We start from the raw sequence: 19,714 nt of genomic DNA on the forward strand, positions 1-19,714 counted from the left end.
CATACTCACCCATGCAAGGCTTTTTTAAAAAAAGTTTGTTTCCTTGAGCAACTTTCTGCTTCTTTCTTGTACTTTCCATGAAAAGCATGAAAGCCTGTCAATTGCATGTTTGTGTGTTGCTTGGTTTTGTTTAGGGCGTGGAAAGATGATCCTATTTTATTGTAATTCCTTTAAAAGTTCCCTTTTAGCTGATTTTTTTGTATTGTTCCTTGCTAATGCAGATCTTCCACTGCCATCTGTAATGATTGCTCAAACTGATGATACTGAAGAGTCAAGTATGTTCATCAATATTGGATTATACATTCTCTTTTAAGCAACAGTATTATGAACATGCATCTATCATTTCATTGTGTTGAAGCTCATGTCTTGTTCCTCTTTGTGATTGAGAATAAATGAGTATATGTGGACACAATATATGTTTAACTTTTAGTTAAATACAACATGTTTTTGTTGTCAATTCTTATATTGTTTTGCAATATATTTGATTTATTTTTTTTATTATTTTGATATTGCTAAATTTCCAGATCAAGAGACTCAACAAGTGGATGGAAACACTTAGCATGATCTTGAATTAACTACTGAATGATGGAATTGGTTGGTGACAATGCTTGATACCCTCACATGACAATGTTACTCCTAATACTTAATGCTTTCTTTATCTCTATCTTATTATGTTGTTGAACTAAGGGATCATTGGATCATGTAAAAAGGTTTGCACATTGGATCATTGGATAATGAGGCTGTTTATACTTGGTGAATTATTACTCTGTGAAGGCAACATTTCTTGGTTTATCTTATTCAAACAGAGCAAAAGACAAGTTTAGTTTGTGATTATACACAACTATATCACCTAAGGTTGTCTTAGCTGTCACGAGCCAATCTTTTATCGAACTATGACAAGGTAGAGTTATCTAGGAGATTGAGTCTTTTGTACTTGTAAGGGAAATGTCCATCTTTTAAACATTGTAATGGCCAGTGATCATATCTCTATAAATTCTTGTCAAATCTTTTAAGGGAAAGACCTTTTAGAAAATGAATGTCCTCATTTCAAGTATTGCAATAGCCATTGGTAAAATACTTGTAAAATCTGGTAAAACTTGTTATAGAAAGTGAGCAGTCGATGGATTGTTAGGCTGCCTCACTGGTAAAGGTATGTATGTAGCGAACCATCTAGGGCTACCCCTATGGCTCGACGATGGCGTGTCTTGGTCTCTTTGTAATAATTTTCATATTAATAAAACATTTTTCTTTCTATGGCTCCAATGGTTGCATGTATGGCATTCGGTATGCCCTATTATTTCGATGTGCATTGCCTTAACCTAATTTGTGACTATTGTTGCCGTTTGTTCAGATCTAGACGAGTTATTAAGTGACTTGCGTGGAAGCGTCCACTTAAAAGCCGCACGGACTATCGCATACTTGAGCGAAAAAGTATAGTCTATGACACTAGCTGTTGATTGTCTAGCAACAAGGCATTGATTTGAAGGGTGATTTGAATTTACGTAGCTGAGTTTACTATGTTTGAGTATTTTAGTTTTTATGCCAATGGATGTCTAATTTGCTTTTTCTACATTGTGTAGATCACCTTTTTTAATTGGCTATGTTAATTTTAGGCTTTAAAAATTAGGAATTAAATTTAGATTTAGACTTTCAAGGGTTTTTTTTGGCCTAAGGCATTAAGCCATTAAGGTTTAGGATATTTGGCTTTAGGATTTTAACCAATGGCGATTATAGATGCCAACTTGCCTTTATTTGGAGGTTTGCTCAACATAGATTCTCCACAAATCCAGTTGAAGTGAGTTCATGCTCTAACTTTAAGTAAATATTAAACCAAACCATAAATCCATGTGGTCATTCTTCATTAAGGTTCTTAGAGCTTCCTCGAAATCTTTCTTGGTTATTGAGTATAAATTTGTTTTTGGTCAAGAAATAAAGATGGTTTTAAATAGTGATCCAAAGGATCAAAGGAGTAAATGAAGTTTCCTAGATTGGCTTGATAAGTGCAAAGTATAACTTTTGATGCAATGTAACAAACTCGATTTATAGGGGTGAAAGCAAGGCATCGTTCTGTCTTGTTTGAGTGTACTTCTAACCATTTTGTCAAATATCAGTTATTACCAATTTATTGGCTTCATTATGCCCAAAAATGATAAATAGGAACAAAAAATTCACTTGTGGGCTTCTGCTATCTAGTTTTGTCCATTCCATTTCTAGAGAAAGAGTTTCGAACAAATCCCATATGATACTTTATAAAAGTCCATTAAAAAGAGATAATGGATTTCTAAAGGAAGGTTCATTAAATTTTTGGGCTTTTGTTATTAGTAAAAGCCATCTCTAAGCCATTCCCCTTTATTCTTGGGTAATTTTTTTTCTTTAATTTATTTAGTTTTAGGAGTGAGGAATATGTCACAGCTTAAAAGTTTAGACTATCTTGACAGGTAGGTCAAATAGTCTAAACAAACCATTAGGTCAAATAGCCCAACAAACCAATTAAAAGGCCCAGCTCGCAACATAGGGGTAGAAATGCTCACACACCCCTAAGAGTGTCTACTTTTTGTTTTTTTTTTAATATTTAGGATTTGTTCATGTGTATTTAAGTTTAGAAGTAGATTTACTAAATTAGATTAAAATTTGAATTTAATTTGAATTTAATTTGAATGTTACCTTTTCAACTTAAATCTCTTGTCTTATCCCTATCTTGTAACCTAATCTTATCTAACCAAAAGGCCATAAGCCTATAAATAGGTTTTTTTTTCTCATTTGTAATACACATCAAATAATCATTTCTCTAAATAGTTTTCACTCTACTTTTTTTAGCTTTTGCTTATGTTAGTTTTGAGACTTACTTGAGTTTAAGTTTCATCACATGATAAAAATAGTTATTCTTAAGAATGGCTATTCCCCAAAATGACTATTATGTTGGCGTCCTAATATTTGTTATTCCATTATCAATGGAATAGTGTCCATAATTTGTAGGACTAAAATGCCCATATTGATTTTTAAAAATTACAACTCTAATCATTGGATAGAGAAATCATCGAAAAAATTGGCACAACTTTACTCTAGATTCCTAAAATTCGAACAAATAATAAATTCATTTACCAACTAATCTTAAATTATTTACAAACCTAGATAAGCATGTAAGTAAATTTAAATCTAAAACTTCCAAAGAATATTCATTACCAAAAAAATAAATTCACCCCCCCCAAAACTTACACTAAACATTGTCCTTAATGTTAGAAAAAATAAAAGAAAGGTTAAGAATACTCCCCTGATAGTTGGATGAAAATAGAGAAGCTCTAACCCTCCTCCTCGTCACCATCATCTTCTGCACCATTGTCCTCTGCCTCATTGGCACCCCTAAGAGGATTAGGTATTAGTGGAAGAGTAGACATGTCTATTCCCATAAAAGCACCATAAGTTTGAAACATGTGGTCCATATGTGGATTACATTGGGTATGATCAAACGAACCACTAGAATTTTGTCTTGCTTCTTTGGGTGCCATTCCCAATTTTTCCATAGTCCCAATTTCAACTTACCGTAGAATTATATAGCACAAATCTAAAGAATCTACCATACTCAAAAACAATTAAGCATAATGGCTCAAGAATCATTAATACCCAACACAATTTCTCAACAAAATAAATAATGCGAAGCAAGTTAACAATATTTCTTAAAAATAAAAAAAAATAAAAAATAAAAAAATAAAAATAAATAAATAAATAAAATATTAAAACTTACTTGAAATCTTGAGCAAAAGTCTTGAAAATAAATATGGGTAATGGGTATGGAGGAATCAAGATGAAAGGAATAATGGTGAGTGGAAGAGTAGAGAAGAGACAGAAAGTAATGGGTAGAAGAGAAGACAAAAAAGTCCAAAATTTTGCATAAAAAAATATGGGACAAAGTTAGAATGAGAGGGGGGTTTTGTATTGGAAGGTGTGGGCTTCATTGTTGTGGCAGCCCAAATAAAGAAATGAGGGTTTTGTTTTGGTAGTGGGCTACCATTGTTGGTAGCCCACATCAGGAAAGGCCTGCAACCTGCCCTTAATGGGAGCCGTGGCCCACATTACAAAAACCCGCTAGGTTGTTGTGTTGCTATTGGAACACCACAACTTGCGCTCTAGCAAGCCGTTGGGCCGTGGCCTCAATGGTTTCTTCTTTTTTTTTTTTCAAGCGAGGTCACTGCTTGGAGCTTAATAAGTCGTGGCTCGTGTCAATTGGAGTATGGGAGGCCACGACCTACCCCTTTTTTATTTTTATTTTTTAAAACTTTTTTTACATTTTTTTAAAAGGGCTTTAAATGTACCTACAAAATAAAATGAGGTGTTAATAATTTAATAATTAAATAAATAAATAATAAAGAAAATAAAAGAGAATAAGTTAAAGTGCTTGGGTTGCCTCTCAAGAAGCACTTATTTATAATCACTAGCTTGACTAGAACACCTCTTTCTGCACTACTTTATATGGCTCGATACTTTCTTTATTGACCTTAACTGCTCCGATAAGCCCCCTATAAATCTGATAACATCATAAGGATGAATCTTTACCATCTTAGAGGTTTTCCCCCCCAATATAGTTTAAGATTCCATGACAAAAGATGGAGTTGTGAATAAGAAAATACTACTCGCTGTCCAACCACAAAATCCAGATGACTAAAAGTGGTGGTGGTTTTGTCTCAAGATTTAACTCCTGCTTTGTTGAAGGTGGTGGAATAAGCTTACCTTTATCTTCATTAACTAAATCCACATTACAACAACTATCTGTATAGAGATATTGAGTTGCATTGAAAAAATTAAACACTACTTCCTCCTCTTCAATTTTGAAAGTTAGTTTATCATTCTTCACATCAATAATTACTCTAGCTGTAGCTAAGAATAATCTTCTCAAAATGAAAGGAATTTCAACATCATCTTCAATCTCGAGCACAACAAAGTCCATCGGAATGTATAGATGCCAACTTTAAGCAAAACATCCTCTATAATCCCAATTGGGTGCCTGATTATTCTGTCTACTAATTGCAAGGTAACTGTAGTAGGTTGTATTTTCTTAAATCCAAGTTTTCTAGCACTAAACAAAGGCATTATTGAAACACTAGCACCCAAATCACACAAGGCTTTAGAAATTTTAAAACTATTAATAGTGTAAAGAATAGAAAAACACCCTAGATCCTTAAGCTTTAGTGGAGGCTTATTTTAGATTATAGCACTACACTCCTCAGTAAGTGCAATTGTCTCAAAATCTTCCAATTTCTTCTCTTTGGTCATGATGTCTTTCAAAATTTTAAGATAACTTGGCATTTGTTTTAAAGCTTTAGTAAAAGGAATATTAATGTGCAACTTTTTAATACCTCAAGAAATATCTGGAATTGTTTGTCAAGTTTTTGCTTTTGACAACATTGAGGAAAAGGTGGTGGAGGTGTAGAAGCAGTTTTTAATTGTGATTTTTTTTTTTGAATTGTCAATAGATTTTTCAACCACAATTTCTTTTTCAGCATATTTTTCAATTTCTTTCTCATAAGATTGAATGAGGTTTCAGAATTTAGAGCTTTATTACTTACCTCTTTTTCATTGCGGAGAGTGATTGTCATACAATGTTCCTTACATTCTCTTCTTAGGTTGGGTTTAGTATCAATCGGTAAGGTACTATATGGTCTAGTATGTAAAGCACTAGCAAGTTAGCCCATTTATGTCTCAAGATTTCTAATTGAAGTTGCTTGATTTTGAATGGAGGTAGTAGTTCTTGTCATAAATGCATCAGTCTTAGTTATGAATGCATCAGTCTTTGTCCTGAATTGCATGAACATATCCTTCATTGAAGGCTTTTTCTCTGGCATGGGGGCTCTAGATGAAAATCTAAGAGAAAAGTTTAACTTAGATGCTGATGAAGACCCTTGGTTGTTATTCCATGAGAAATTAGGATGATTCCTCCAATCAGGATTATAAGTGTTAGAATAGGGATTGTTCTGTTGCCTATTTCCAATAAATTTACAAGACTCAGAATAGATGGGACAATTGTCATTGAAATGTCCTTCCCCATAAAATTCATAAGTCATAAAGGAGTTCTGAACAACATTAATACTCAGTTTATCTATTTTCTTTGTGAGAGAAGCCAATTGTGTAAAAACATTGTTTATCACATCCAATTCATGAATTCTAGTAATTTTTCTTGTACCCAATCTTTCAGATGGCCATTGATAATTATTAAAAGCTATCTTTTCAAGTAAATCATAAGCCTCATCAATGGATTTACTTATGAGTGCAGCTTCAGCGGCAGCATCAATGGTAGTTCTAAAAGGTCTCAGCAAACCATTATAAAAAGTTTGAACTTGCAGCCACTTAGGTAATCCATGATGAGGAAACCTTCTTATCAAATTCTTATACCTCTCCCAAGCTTCATATAGTGACTCAGAATCAAATTGCATGAAAGAAGTGAAATCATTCCGCATCTTTGCTAATTTAGTAGATGGAAAGAATTTTGTTAAGAATCTTTGAGCCAAATCATCCCAACTATTAATGGAACCAGCAGGAAACAAATTTAACCAACTTTTTGCTTTATCTCTCAATGAAAAAGGGAAAAGCTTCAATCTTATGGCATTGTCAGTAACACCATTAGTCTTGAATATATCGCAAATTTTTAAGAAATTTACAATATGAGCATTTGGATCATCATTACGTAAACCCCCAAACTGAACAACAATTTGAATCATCTAAATAATTGATGGCTTAATTTCAAAATTGTTGGCTTAAATAGGAGGTCTTCAGATACTAGAGTGGAGATTTTGTACTCGTTGGATAACATAATCCCTCAAAGACTTAGTTTCTTCCTCTTGTTGATTAGCCATGGTTTTACTTGGAGTAAAATTTTTTTTATTTTTCGTCCGAAATCTTCGAAAAGTCTTTTCAATTTCTAGATCAAAAGGAACAATTTACAAGTTTTGGGCTCTTTGCATACAACGACCAAAAGTACTTGAAAAATTAAAGAAAAGAAAAGTGTGGATTAAAATTAAGAATGCTTTGTATTAATATTAACAAAAAAGAACTAAAAATCACCTCCTTGGCAACAACGCCAAAAACTTGTTGATTTCTAATGCAAGTACACGTATTGTTAACAAGTAATATAATAATAAAATAAAGTATTGTTTTTACAGAGAATTGTTTTAATTTCTATTGTTAATTAATAAAATTATAACACTTTAATTTTATCCAAACAACTAAAAATTAAATTGAAAAGGAAAAATAATTTTAACAAACTAATGACTAAAACTAATCTAAATTAACTAGCAAAATTATTTTATTAAATTTGATTAACTTTAAACCTAAGTTTATTATGTCCCTCAATACTTCATATGATTATTTATCTTTCTCTCTTAACTTAACTTAATGGATTAAGTTGTTAACTTAGAGTCTTAAATTATTTACAAGTCTTTGTCGAGTTTCTCATAAAAATACATCTTCTAATTAATTTACTATATGACTATACAAATTAAATTGAAGAAAGATTCATTAAGTTCGTTATTTAATTTTGGCTACATATGGCTTATAGGTGTATGTCTACCCTATATGCAAATTAAACCACCTAATCAACTAAGTATATTCGATCATATGCTATTCTATTCTAGATCTATCTAAATCTCCTTTGTCAAGGTTTAACCTAGGTTTTCAATTCAATCTAATTCGTGATTAGTCAATTAGAAGAATTAAGAACAAAATAAAATAAACAACTTAAATTCATCAAACATAAGCAAAAGAGAGATAAATAAATCAGACTACGTATTGAGTTCAATCATAATCTTAGATAAATGAATTAGTTCCTCATCAAGTCACACATCATCATCAAATAAAGTTTAAACATTAAAACTAAACCAAGAAAAATAAAGAATAAAGAAACTCCAAGAGTGAAACTCTTGATCTCTAAATTTTCTTGAATCTTTTAATTTCTTTTCAGCTCTAATGAGACATTTTTTTCAACAATTTTGTGGCTTGAATCTTAACTCTCAATCTGGTGTTTTGTTCCTCTTTCGAAAAGTTATTTTTATAAGGCTTTGAAGTTATGCCAAGTTGAGTGAAGAAAAAAGTCCATTCTAATTAGAATTTCCTCATCAAACTACATGAGCAGCGGCCTTGACAATTTAAATAGCAGAAATCGTAATCGCTTTAAGATTGTTGCAGTAATTCAACTTCAATAAGATTTTTGACCATTTTTTAAGCTGAACTGGTGAAGTGGTAAACATGAAAGTTGTATATTTTTCTCTTAGCCTTCCAATAGTCCAAGAATCATCTTATTTGGAGTTTTGTAGAGAGAGTTATAGTCAAAATACCGAAATATATGCATAAAAAATCTACACCTTAAAATTGCTGTACTTTTTTTATTCAAATTCCTCCTTCATTGAACACCTACAAAAGCACAATAAATCAATAACAATCTATCTTAATTACATTAATACCAAATTAAGTATAAAATTAACTAAGATTAGATTAACTCACCTAACTTAACTAACCTAAAATAATTAAATAAAGCTTACTAATTTCTATGTATTACTACATGAACTAAGCTAAATTACTATCAAAATTAAGTCCAAATAACTCTATATCAAAAAGTTATCACATAACCATATATATATACTTTCTTTTCTTTCCATATTTCTCCTTTTCTTTCTCGCTCTTCCTCAGCTGCCTCTTTTTCAATTTCCTCACCTCAACCATTGAAGGGTGGTGGTAGAACAATCGAATTTGATAATGAAAAGTATCGATTTAGCACTCCTCAACCATATTTGATCAAGGAAGTATCGAATTTGGAGCTCCTCGGCCAAAACCCATAATTAGACCTAGCAACCCAAGGCTAGATCCAACTGCAAGAATCACCATGGTTAGATCCAATTGCAGGAATCACTGATTTAGTGCCTTAATGGCCAAATCTGAGCATAAAGAGCGTTAGATCAACATTCTATTATGTTGGTCTCATATTTGATGGTCGGACAAGAAAAGGAAATAAAAAAAGAAAAAAAAATTAAAATAAAAAGTTTTAAAATTTTAATTATAAATTATAAAAAAATAAAATTAAAATTTTAATTATAAATTTTTTATATTTTAATATTTTTAAATAAGAATAAAGAATAAAATAAATTATCATATTAATATTTTAAATAAGCTATAAATTACTAATATTTTAAAAAATAAATAAATAATCATGTTAAAATTTTAAATAAAAATTTATTAATTTTTTATAAATTATTAAAAATAAATATTTTAAATTAAAAATTAAATATTATAATAAAAAATATCTTTTGTCTTTTTATCATTAATTTTTTATTAATTTAAAATTATTATTACCAACTAAACATTGAAATGAATTATAACAACAATTCTTGTCTTATTTCATGTTATAAATCAAATTATATAATAATTATTTTATTATATTTTTAGCTAATTTTATTTCTCTCTACTTCATCCTGTAAACCAAATGTGAATTTGGACCATCCCTTTTGTATTGCTGGTTAAATTCGAAGAAAAGCTCCACACTTTTCAAGGACCTCTTAACCAAAGCAAACGCAAAAATATTGCTTTAGACATTGTCTTCATAACGCACTAAATACATCATATTCACATGAAATTGACATAATTTGTTGTCTGCTCGCCCTGTCTTAGATCACAACAAAATTATGATTCCTTATTAAAACATCCATGCTTCAACCTGATCCCACCAGACCAGTGAAGGACACACCTTCATGTTTTGTTAATAAATGTTTATATATTGTTTAGAAACCGAACATGTCTTCTAGCAAGCAGTTGTTCGCATTTTCTAATCTACCAGATTCGTATAGGTTTATGACAGTCCATCCTCAAAACCACTTTATCTGTCTCTAAAACCAACTAGCTTTCGTAATCGGATCCTTTAGATGATGTTCACTTGCTGTCCTTTTTGGCGGAAACATTCAAAGTTAATATAAGATACATGCCAGAAAGTATGTTAGCTTCGGGGTATACGTCCGACATCGGTAGTATGTGTTAGACACGGATATTTCAAGGAAAATGAAAAATCCAAGCAACATTGACCAGAAGTGCAAAGTTACTTCCCGGAAATCCTCACACATGCTTCTGGAATTGACAGTTGCCTACAAATTTTTACCCAAGAAAGAAGCTATTAAACCATTATCAATCGGGTATCTGATTTTACTGTTAACAAGTCATGGTCAATTGAGTTGAATAAATGAAGGTGGACTGCAGAAGGAGGGTAGGAGTTTATGACCAGGCATGCCAATGATGGAAACAATGCAAGAATGAATGCTGAATATTTCAGGAACTAGAATAACTTGTCAAATGTACTCAAGACAGCCACCAGCTGTGAAAAGCTAATGCATGTTAATGAATAGTTGTCACCGACAAACGATGCTTAAGAAAGGAAGAATGCTCTGATAATGACTGATATTTACACTACCCAATACCGGACGCAAGAGGTTCTTGCGCTTGTAAAAGTTCTGATTAAAAATAAATCATATACATATTGGTAATCTTTGCCTGTAAAAGTGTGTTAGTTGTTCAAAAAGTCATTTGTTTAAGCAAATTCCAAAGCTGATGGTGGAATGCTAAAATTAAGGGAAAAAAATGCAGACGATGGAATTACAACTCAGTGCATGATGTATACACTGGATTTCAACATCAATTACCACTTTTTCAATTTCTTTATTGTTATTTTGAACATATACTTTTATCGACGTCAATTAAATTGATTTTTTCGGTATCAAAGACAAAAGATAATAAAGTAGCATTTAGTATGAGGATTGTGTAATTACATTCTTACAATGGATACATTGCAGTGTTTGTTTTGAAATATACCAATTTAATATAAAATTATAATACAATCACATTACAACTCCTTGATATAATGTGATTACACTAAAAAATCAATGCAATCTCAAATTGCAACTTACTCTCTAATGTTATCAAACTTAATTTGACATTTTTACCCTTCTTCATTGGAAAAAATATCAAAAATCCCTTTTAACATAACTCACATTTCTTGATTTGACATATTTAAGTATTATCAAACGAATAAAAGAAGTCCAGTATGGTGAATCAATATAATAATTTTTTTGATGAATTTAAATATATTTATAATAAATATAACCAAACATAACATTTACAATTCATATAAGAAAACAGACAAATCAATCAATAAAATTTCAAAACTTAATTTTTATTACTTTAAAAATTAAAAAATTAAAAAATAATTTTAAATATTTGAAAAAAAATCATAAAACTTCAAAAACATAAAAATATTTTTTTTATTTTTGAAAATTCTAAAAAATTTAGAAAAAGCCAAAAATAATTTTTAATTGTTTAAAAAATTCTAGAACATAAGGATCGATACTTTTCATATAAAATTCCTTTTCAGGGCATTCTAGGTACTAAATAGCGATACCCACAAAATAGATATTGATTTTTATTAAGTAGAATTCATTTTGACTGTTAGGTATTGATTCCTTCTTAATAGAAGGTTCTTTTTCCAAAACACACCCAATATGCTCTCTCTTTCTACTTACTTCCAAATAAACTTAATAGTTTATAAAATATAAATTTTCTAAGCAATAAATTAAAAAAGGTTTGAAAACATTTATCAATAACTCACCAGACTAAGTTATTTTTCTATCCTTATATGAAAATTAGGGTTTCAAAGTTTTATTGTTTTTCTGTAAAAACAACATAAACCAAGTAAGTATCAATTCCATGTTGGCAGTCAAATCAGGCTATACTGTTGATATAAATTAGATTACATAAGGAAATGGAAGGGAAGGGAAGAGAGTAAAGAATTCATAACGAATCAGATATGCTAAAAAGTACAACTTTCACTGGATGATAAACCTTTCTATATCCTTTGCTAGCTCATCTATAAGCCTCATTTGGACTAAAACTTCCCTGACATGAGTATATAAGAATTTGTATAGGCATTTAAAATTTTTAAACTAGTAACTGAGCTTGAATTGGTGCATATTATGTCAAATTCAAAAACATAACGTCCAAAAATGAATTCTGTTTTGGTTTATTTCCTCAAGCTCTGTATAGCTGGAAAAACTTTATGTATTTTTTTAATGATGCCACTAGCCTTCCTTCTAGCCCTTGTAGTCCCTGTATCTACAATTTCAGCTAAGGTATGCTTTTTAATTTCTTCTGCCCTGATAACCATCAGCATAGTCAAATCTTTCAAACACACATTGTATAAGATTGCCACACAATTTTCTTTAGCTAATTTAGAACTGCTATCCCTTATGATTTGAAGCAACCAACGCAAAGTATCAAGATCTCCAAGTTCTTCAACAACATTTTGATCTGTAGATAGTAGAGCAAGAAGGCTCAACAACTCATCAACAAATATGCCATCCTTAATCTTCTGCAACATTACCTTCACTATCCCTATTTCAATAAACTTTGCTCTATTCTCAGATACAATACATAGGCTGAATATTGCTGAGGCAGCATCGATCATTGCCAATGGATGCCTTTCATGTAAGAGTTCGAGGAGAGGCACAAGAGCACCAGAATTTCCAATGATGAACTTGTTTGAGTCGAGCGCAGATAATGAGAATAGAGCAGCTGCAGCATTTCTTCTAGTTTCAATGGTTCCAAACTTCATAGATTCAATAAGCACAGGGATGACAATAGGATTTTCTGCTATGAGTTTCTTATTGTTTCCATGAATTGAAAGGTTTAAAACTGTTGTGATCAAATCCTCCTGGACACTAGGGTCTAACTCAACCTTGCTTTGTAGTAGTGGACTGAGCAGTCTAGAGATGGCATCAGTAAACTCGCAAAAAACTGCGCGATATGATCGTGTGGTCTTTGTTAGTCTCCGAAGCTCTTTAGCAGCTTCTTTCTGATCAGAAATGCAAGAAGACATCCTTTCAAGCAATGAGTTCAAATAAATTTGGTCTACCTCAGTATTCATATTTCCATCAACATCCTGATAGGATTTTGGCAGTGCAATGCCACGTTGTATGCACCAGTCTGAAATCAATTCTCGCACCAAATAGTTAGGGGTGAGGATCGTGTGGGAAAGGACTTGTTTGGACAGAGGGCATGTTAGGTTACCTTCATTCAACCACTTCTGGATGTGTGGCCTATCAAAAGTCTGAAAATCAACAAGATATTGTTAATGCAGATGATTCAGAAGAAAAAAAAAAATCAAGAATTAAATATGACAATCTCTCACAAAAAAGGTAATATTTACGCTCAGATTATTTTATTGAAATGTAACCAGCTAAGAAACAATTTTTTTTTTTTGAGAATTTCAGCCTAATTAAAATCATGAATGTCTGCCGGACAACAAATTCATTTCCTTCTAAAATGAAGGATAACTCAATATTTGAAAATCTTTACAGCATGTTACGCGAGAATAGTTAAGCCATTCCACCATATTCTTCAAGAATTTTTTATTTTCCATTTGGTTTGTTTTTGGAGGGAGGGATATCCATTCTTTGGAATGGCTATTCCTTAAAATTTCCTAATTTTTATTATTCACCACCCATGGTATTGAAAATTCCACACTAAATCTATTTTAAAAAATTACGAACTTAGAGCTATGAACATTTTATAATTTTCTTCTCATCTTTCCCTTTTTATTTCTTTCTCTATCCATTCTTGCCTCTCATCTTCTCTCTCTAAATTTCCTGCCCGACAACCGGAGGTCGATGGCCGCGATAGCTTCATTGGCAGGCCAACGGAGTAGAAGAAAGGAAAATGTTAAAAAAAAGAAATTCAAAATAAAAAATTTTAAAATTTTAATTATAAATTTTTAAAAATTAAAAATTAATAATGTTTTAATCCTAATAATATTCAAATTATAAATAAACTATTAATAATTTAAAAATGTTATTATTTAAATTATTAAATTATTAATAAAAATAGAAATTAAAAGATTAAAAAGTGAAAAAATGCAAATAGAGAAAAAATAAAAAGAAATTAAACAAAAAATTCATATTAATATCTTAATAATAAATTTTTAAATTTTTTAAATTTTAATGAAAATAGAAATTAAAAGATTTAAAAAGAAAAAAATTTATTAAATTATAGCAAAAGGTAATTTGTTTCTTTTGGTATAAATTTTATTAAATTATATTAAAATATATTTTTATTTTTGATTAAAATAAATTTTATTATAATAAAAGATAATTTTATCATTTTATTATTTATTTTTGAATCATTTTAAAACTGTTCTTTCTAACTTAACATTGAAATGAGTAATGGTAACAATTTTTAACTTATTTCATTTCACAAATCAAACTATATAATGACTATTTTATTTTTTTTTATTTTTTATTTTTTACAAAATAATTATTTTATTCTCTTTCACGGACTAAATGTACTCCCAATCAAATCAGAAAAACAAAACATAAAAAATAATTAGCCACAGACAAAAAAAACTTTAATATGCAACAAACCAGCCAAAATTCAAACAGTCTTAAGCATGATAAAGAAAACGTAAAAAATGTCGATCTTTAAAGCCTAACCTGGCCAGAAGCCAAGATAACAGGATCACCCATTCTTTCACCTGAAAGAGGACACTTGAATTTCTCAGGCATAACCGCATCATCCACTCCAAGGCCCACAGGTTTTTTCAGCTTCAATTCAGCTAAATTACACAAGATTCTTGTAGCTTCAATTGTTTTCAATCCGATATCTTCTTCTTCAAGAATCGTCTTCACCACCCTTCCTAGTTCCTTCTTTAACTCTGTTTCTTCCCCTGCAGCTGCTGACTCTGTCTTAGCCATTGAAAGAAACTAGGTTCTTTGGGAATAGAAAGGGACAAGATTTTAATAACCACTGAAGGAAAAGGAGGTTGGATTGTTTACGAAGAGTAAGGAAAAGAAATGTTGAAAACGGAGATGGTTTAATGGATTTTCTTGTACGTTCTTTGTAATTTGCTTAGCAACTTCCTCTGTTTTGGCGGGTAATTTGTGGTGGCGCCGATTAAGGTTGACTTCACATGAGAAGATCCTTACTGTGGGAGTTTTTTCTTATTCTTTGGGTTGGGTAGGACGATTTTTGTTTTCTGGCACCTCTTCTTGTTCATGGTGCTGTGCTGCCAATTTCTTTTGGGCAGATTCTTTTGGTACAAATGTACAGGTTCCATCCAGCCTAGGCAACTATTATGCCACCAAGAGTCTTTTAGGCAATTAAGACTAAAGACTTGAAGTGGCAGGTTGAAGGCTGGCTCAATAAAACTTCACCTTTCCAGAAAAAACTTCTTCTGTTTTGGCTACTGAAAAAAGAAAAATAGGTTATTGGTTCTCGGAGTAAAAAAATGTACAATATTTAAAAAAACTTTTAAATTATTTTAAAAAATTTAAATAAATTTTTATATTTTTATTTTAAATCAAATAAGTTATTAACCTTTTATTTTGAGTCACATAAATTTTTATAACTAATAATTGACTTAATCAAAATGAATTGTATGTAAAAATGTCAATATGAGCTAACCTGACCCAATCCAACCCAAACCCTTGTGAATTGAAAAAATATAAGTTGAATCGAATCAGCTCATATTTTATATGGGCTATCAAAACCCCACCTAACCCACCCTTTGCTATCCCATGGATTGAACTGGACCAGCTCATTCTTTTTTTCAAAAAAAAAAATATTTTTATAATTCTATCTAACAAACTCTCCATCAATAAAATTTAGAAATGACATCATCTAAGATAAATATATAAAATGAGCAATACAATTTGTAATTAAATTATTAATTTTATATAGCTAAATATATAAAATTATTAGTTTATTTTTTTTCTTTAAGTCCATAGGGCTGGCTCACCCCAACCCGGGATAACCCATTGATTAGATGAGTGGACCATTTAGGCTCGATTCTAATATGGGCCTAAATTTTCAAACCCAACTTACCCTACTTTCAATAAAAATGAGCTGGCCTAATGGATCATGTCCATTTTGACAAGTCTAATCATATGATATTGACGTGATATATTATTATATCATAATTGATAATGATGTGACATGTTGACATATTATAATTAATGATGATATGATATGTTAATGTAGCATGATAATATGATCATATAGTATTTTTCACTCTCCATATTAACGTCATATAAATAAAAAATGACAAGTGATATTCTTACTAATAGTAATTAATAAACCATTAGTTATAAGGGCTTATTTAATTCAAAATAGAAATACAAGAATTTGATTAAACACAATAAAAGAATAAGGGTTTATTTAAATTTTTTTTAATAGGTCAAGAGTTTTTTTAGCACTATGCTAAAAAATAAAACTTTTAATGCTCAATAAAAATATAAAAGTAGGATTCTATTTGGGAAGAAAGAATAAAAAGAAAAGATTGAAAATTGGAGTGAATTTTCTTATTGTTTGGGGCGAGGACAGTGTGGGAAGGACCAAATTGCATAAGATCAAATTGCACGTGATGCAAAGTACAGAGATTAAATGAGAGATTAAACAAAATGTTATATTATAAAGACTTTCGGTCTTTCAGTGTACTTTGACCAAGAAAAATCATAGAGGAAAAAAAACTATAGAAACTATAGTCCAATATAGGCTATTGCATTTTAAACATGATCCATAATTTCTCTATTGCAATCATGGCACGAAGTTGCTAACTTTTATATTTTATGACATTTTGAGTACTTGAGAGTTGAAAGCCAAGTGCTGAGAATAATGGTCTACTAGAAGCTTTCGAGCTGAGCTAAGGTGGTGCAATTAGGGACTTATTTTTAATTTTTTTATTATATATATATATAATTTATGATATATATAAGTTTATGAATTTATATGATTACTCTTTAATTACTTTTTATGCGAAATTTTAAATCCATCAACTAAAAATTTATTGTAAAAAAAAATCACTTTTTGGGAGATACTTTGATAAAATGAAATAAAAAGTGGGAACAAGAAGTAAATTTATACATATAAAACAATCTTTATTGTTTATTAAAGCTTAATCAAAGTACTGATATAAATTTTTGTCATATGTTTGGGGAGACCAAAGGTAAAAAAGAAAAAAAAAAAAAAGCAAAGAAAAGAGAAGATATTACTTCAACAAGTGACATTCAATTAAGGGGGAAAGCTTAATTGTCTAAAACTCTATATTCAATTTTCTTGTCAAATTCCACAGCCTTTAGCAAAGTCTACTCCAATTATAAGGCCGAACAAAGTTGTTGCCAGAAGTCATGCCTTGCCATCTAAAAGTAAAAACATGAGTTGTAAGTAAATTGCAATCGAGATGGCATTTAGCAAGAGTATGTGATGAAGGCTATCTCAATGCTATCTCAATTAGTGATCCTAGTAATGAAGGCTATCTCAATTAATGATTCCAATTTGTCGTGATTGATATGATGAAGATCATTTCAATTGATATGATTTGGTTGACTTGGCTATTCTAATTGACTTAGTGATTGTACTTGTAATTTTCCTTAATTATAGGCTTGGTCATATAACATTAGCTTGATCTAGGGAATTCCTCTTTATTGCATAGATTATTTTTCCTTTTGTATTGACAATGAAACTTGTATATAAACACCTACTGGTTTCTTAATAAAATCATCTAAAGAGTATTCAAACTCTTCATGGTATCAAAGCAGTTTGCAAGCAACCTAGGCTAAATTTTTTTTTTTATGGCTAATAAGGGTGAAAGAGGAGTAGACAAGGGCAACATGAGCTTGGTACCTACCATAGGTGTGAATATGTCGAATAACACCTTGGTCGATACCAAATCACCCTATTATCTATATTCCTCTTATCATCCTGGGCTAATATTTGTCACCCATCCTTTAAGCGAAACAGGAGACAACTATTTCACTTAGAGGTGCAGTTTTCTCAACGCCATCCAATTCAAAAAAGCAGGATTCGTGGATGGAACGATTTCAAAATTGGAAGTCAATTCACCAGAGTTTCAAGATGGGGTACAATGTAATGTAATAGTATTATCCTAGCTAATCAATGCTCTTTACAAAGAATTGCAGGGTGGAGCAGTACATGCAAATAATGCAAGTAAGTTATGGGAAAACCTTAAAGAACGGTTCACTCAAGGCATTACTCTTAGAGTTTATGAACTCAAGCGAGCCATTGCACTCTTACAGCAAGAGAAAGTTTTAGTATCTTCCTATTATGAAAAATTGAAAGCACTATGGAATGAAGTTCAAACCTTTCGACCTTTACCTGTTTGTTCTTGTGGAAAGTGCACTTGTGGTGTGACAAGGCAAATGCAAGAGATACGCGAGGAAAAGAAAGTATTCGACTTCTTTATGGGGTTGGATGATAATTACATAACCGTTAGGTCACAAGTTCATAGCATGAAGCCCTTGCCTACCATTGGACGAGTCTATGAAATAGCAGAACAAGAAGAAAAACAGTTAACGGTGATTGCTTCACGAGCCATGATGCTCGAAGGAACAGCCATGATGGTAAGAAATCAAGCCACTGGTAGTGCATGATGTGGCAACAGACTAAAGGTTGGGGATTAATGAGTTGATCGACGCAATGAACAGCGAGATCGACATAGTGGTGAAGGTTCCCATTCTTTCGTTGCTCACACTGTGACAAGATCAGCCACACCCATGATGATTGTTATGAGATTGTTGGTTACCCAACAGATTAGAAAAGGAAATTGAAAGTTGGAGGAGACGAAGCACATGTACGCAGTGATAGGGGCCAAGAACTTCGGTAATGCCAACTGACACGAAAGCCCGTGCTTTCTTGGCTGGGTCAAAGATAGACATGCCTCAAGAGTCTTCTTCACTTGTTCCTAGGTAACACAGGCTCATATCCAGCAACTAATAGACCTTTTGGACTGACAATCCGACAATAGAAATGGGCCAGTAGTCAACATGGCCTCAAATGCGAACTTTTCTAGTAATTCTTCTAGTAAGAAAGACAATTCGTGGGTAATTGATACTGAGGCCACAGATCATATTGCCCATCAAATCAACAGTTTATTTGACAAGGTTGAAAATCCTGATATTCCATCTGTTCAAATTCCGAATGGTGACACTATATCAGTTCATGCTTTGGGACGAGTGAATCTTGGGCATAACTTAACCTTGGAATGGGTTTTGGGTGTACTCGTATTTTGTTTTAATTTACTATCTGTGAGCAAAATAACTCGTGACTTAAACTATCTTTTCATTTTTTGGATCTAAATTTTGTGTAATACAGGACTTACACTCGAGGAAGCCGATTGGAGTGGGTAAAGTGCGGAACGGATTGTACCACTTGGAGCCATTGAGGGTGGGCAAGGCATTTTTGGCTAAAAGCAAGGATACTGACAAAGATACTGCGATTCTGTGGCATCATCGATTAGGGCATATTCCTTTGGTTCGTCTTTCAGTGGTTTCGAATTTATCTATTAATTGCATTAGAAAAGATAATTTTCTTTGTTATGCATGTTGTAGGGTAAGACAAACTGGATTACCTTTTCCGAATCATAGGAATAAAAGTCAGCATGCTTTTGATTTAATTCACTGCGACATTTAGGGTCCTTATCACAGCGTATCTTTTTCAGGATCACACTATTTTCTTTAATATTGTTAATGACTATAGCTAGACAACATGGATTTTTCTCATGAAGCAAAAATCAGAAACTGGAAATCTCTTACTTTATTTTTTTCAGTGGGTCAAGACACAGTTCAATACACAAGTAAAGATACTACGAATAGACAATGGGATGGAATTTAAGCATGAGGATTTGGTG

General features: G+C 31.4%; 2 protein-coding genes, 2 long non-coding RNA genes and 1 other non-coding gene across 5 annotated transcripts; 3 read left to right on the forward strand and 2 right to left on the reverse strand.

The window, feature by feature from the left end:
• Positions 1–1,242: 1,242 nt before the first annotated feature.
• LOC148762968 (uncharacterized) lies at positions 1,243–3,875 on the reverse strand. The gene is made up of 2 exons (XR_016026252.1): positions 3,743–3,875; positions 1,243–3,360 (listed from the first exon to the last, which is right to left on the reverse strand). It is a non-coding gene; the product is annotated as an uncharacterized LOC148762968 (long non-coding RNA).
• Positions 3,876–6,345: 2,470 nt separating this feature from the next.
• LOC148762969 (small nucleolar RNA R71) lies at positions 6,346–6,452 on the forward strand. Its single transcript, XR_016026838.1, has one exon. It is a non-coding gene; the product is annotated as a small nucleolar RNA R71 (small nucleolar RNA).
• Positions 6,453–12,016: 5,564 nt separating this feature from the next.
• Positions 12,017–14,765, reverse strand: LOC18599974 (U-box domain-containing protein 9-like). The gene is made up of 2 exons (XM_018121234.2): positions 14,505–14,765; positions 12,017–13,126 (listed from the first exon to the last, which is right to left on the reverse strand). The coding sequence occupies exons 1-2, from the start codon at positions 14,763–14,765 to the stop codon at positions 12,041–12,043; spliced, it is 1,347 nt and encodes a 448-aa protein (XP_017976723.2). The 3' UTR covers positions 12,017–12,040.
• Positions 14,366–14,865, forward strand: LOC148762970 (uncharacterized). The gene is made up of 2 exons (XR_016026393.1): positions 14,366–14,605; positions 14,744–14,865. It is a non-coding gene; the product is annotated as an uncharacterized LOC148762970 (long non-coding RNA).
• A 3,057-nt stretch (positions 14,866–17,922) lies between these two features.
• On the forward strand, positions 17,923–18,458 carry LOC148762971 (uncharacterized). Its single transcript, XM_088806682.1, has 2 exons — positions 17,923–17,934; positions 17,988–18,458. Exons 1-2 carry the CDS (start codon positions 17,923–17,925, stop codon positions 18,456–18,458), a joined length of 483 nt encoding a protein of 160 aa, XP_088662808.1.
• Positions 18,459–19,714: the final 1,256 nt, after the last annotated feature.

The sequence above is a fragment of the Theobroma cacao genome, chromosome 5, assembly GCF_053813885.1.
Source record: "Theobroma cacao isolate CCN51 chromosome 5, ASM5381388v1, whole genome shotgun sequence".
In the NCBI taxonomy this organism is placed as follows: domain Eukaryota; kingdom Viridiplantae; phylum Streptophyta; class Magnoliopsida; order Malvales; family Malvaceae; genus Theobroma; species Theobroma cacao.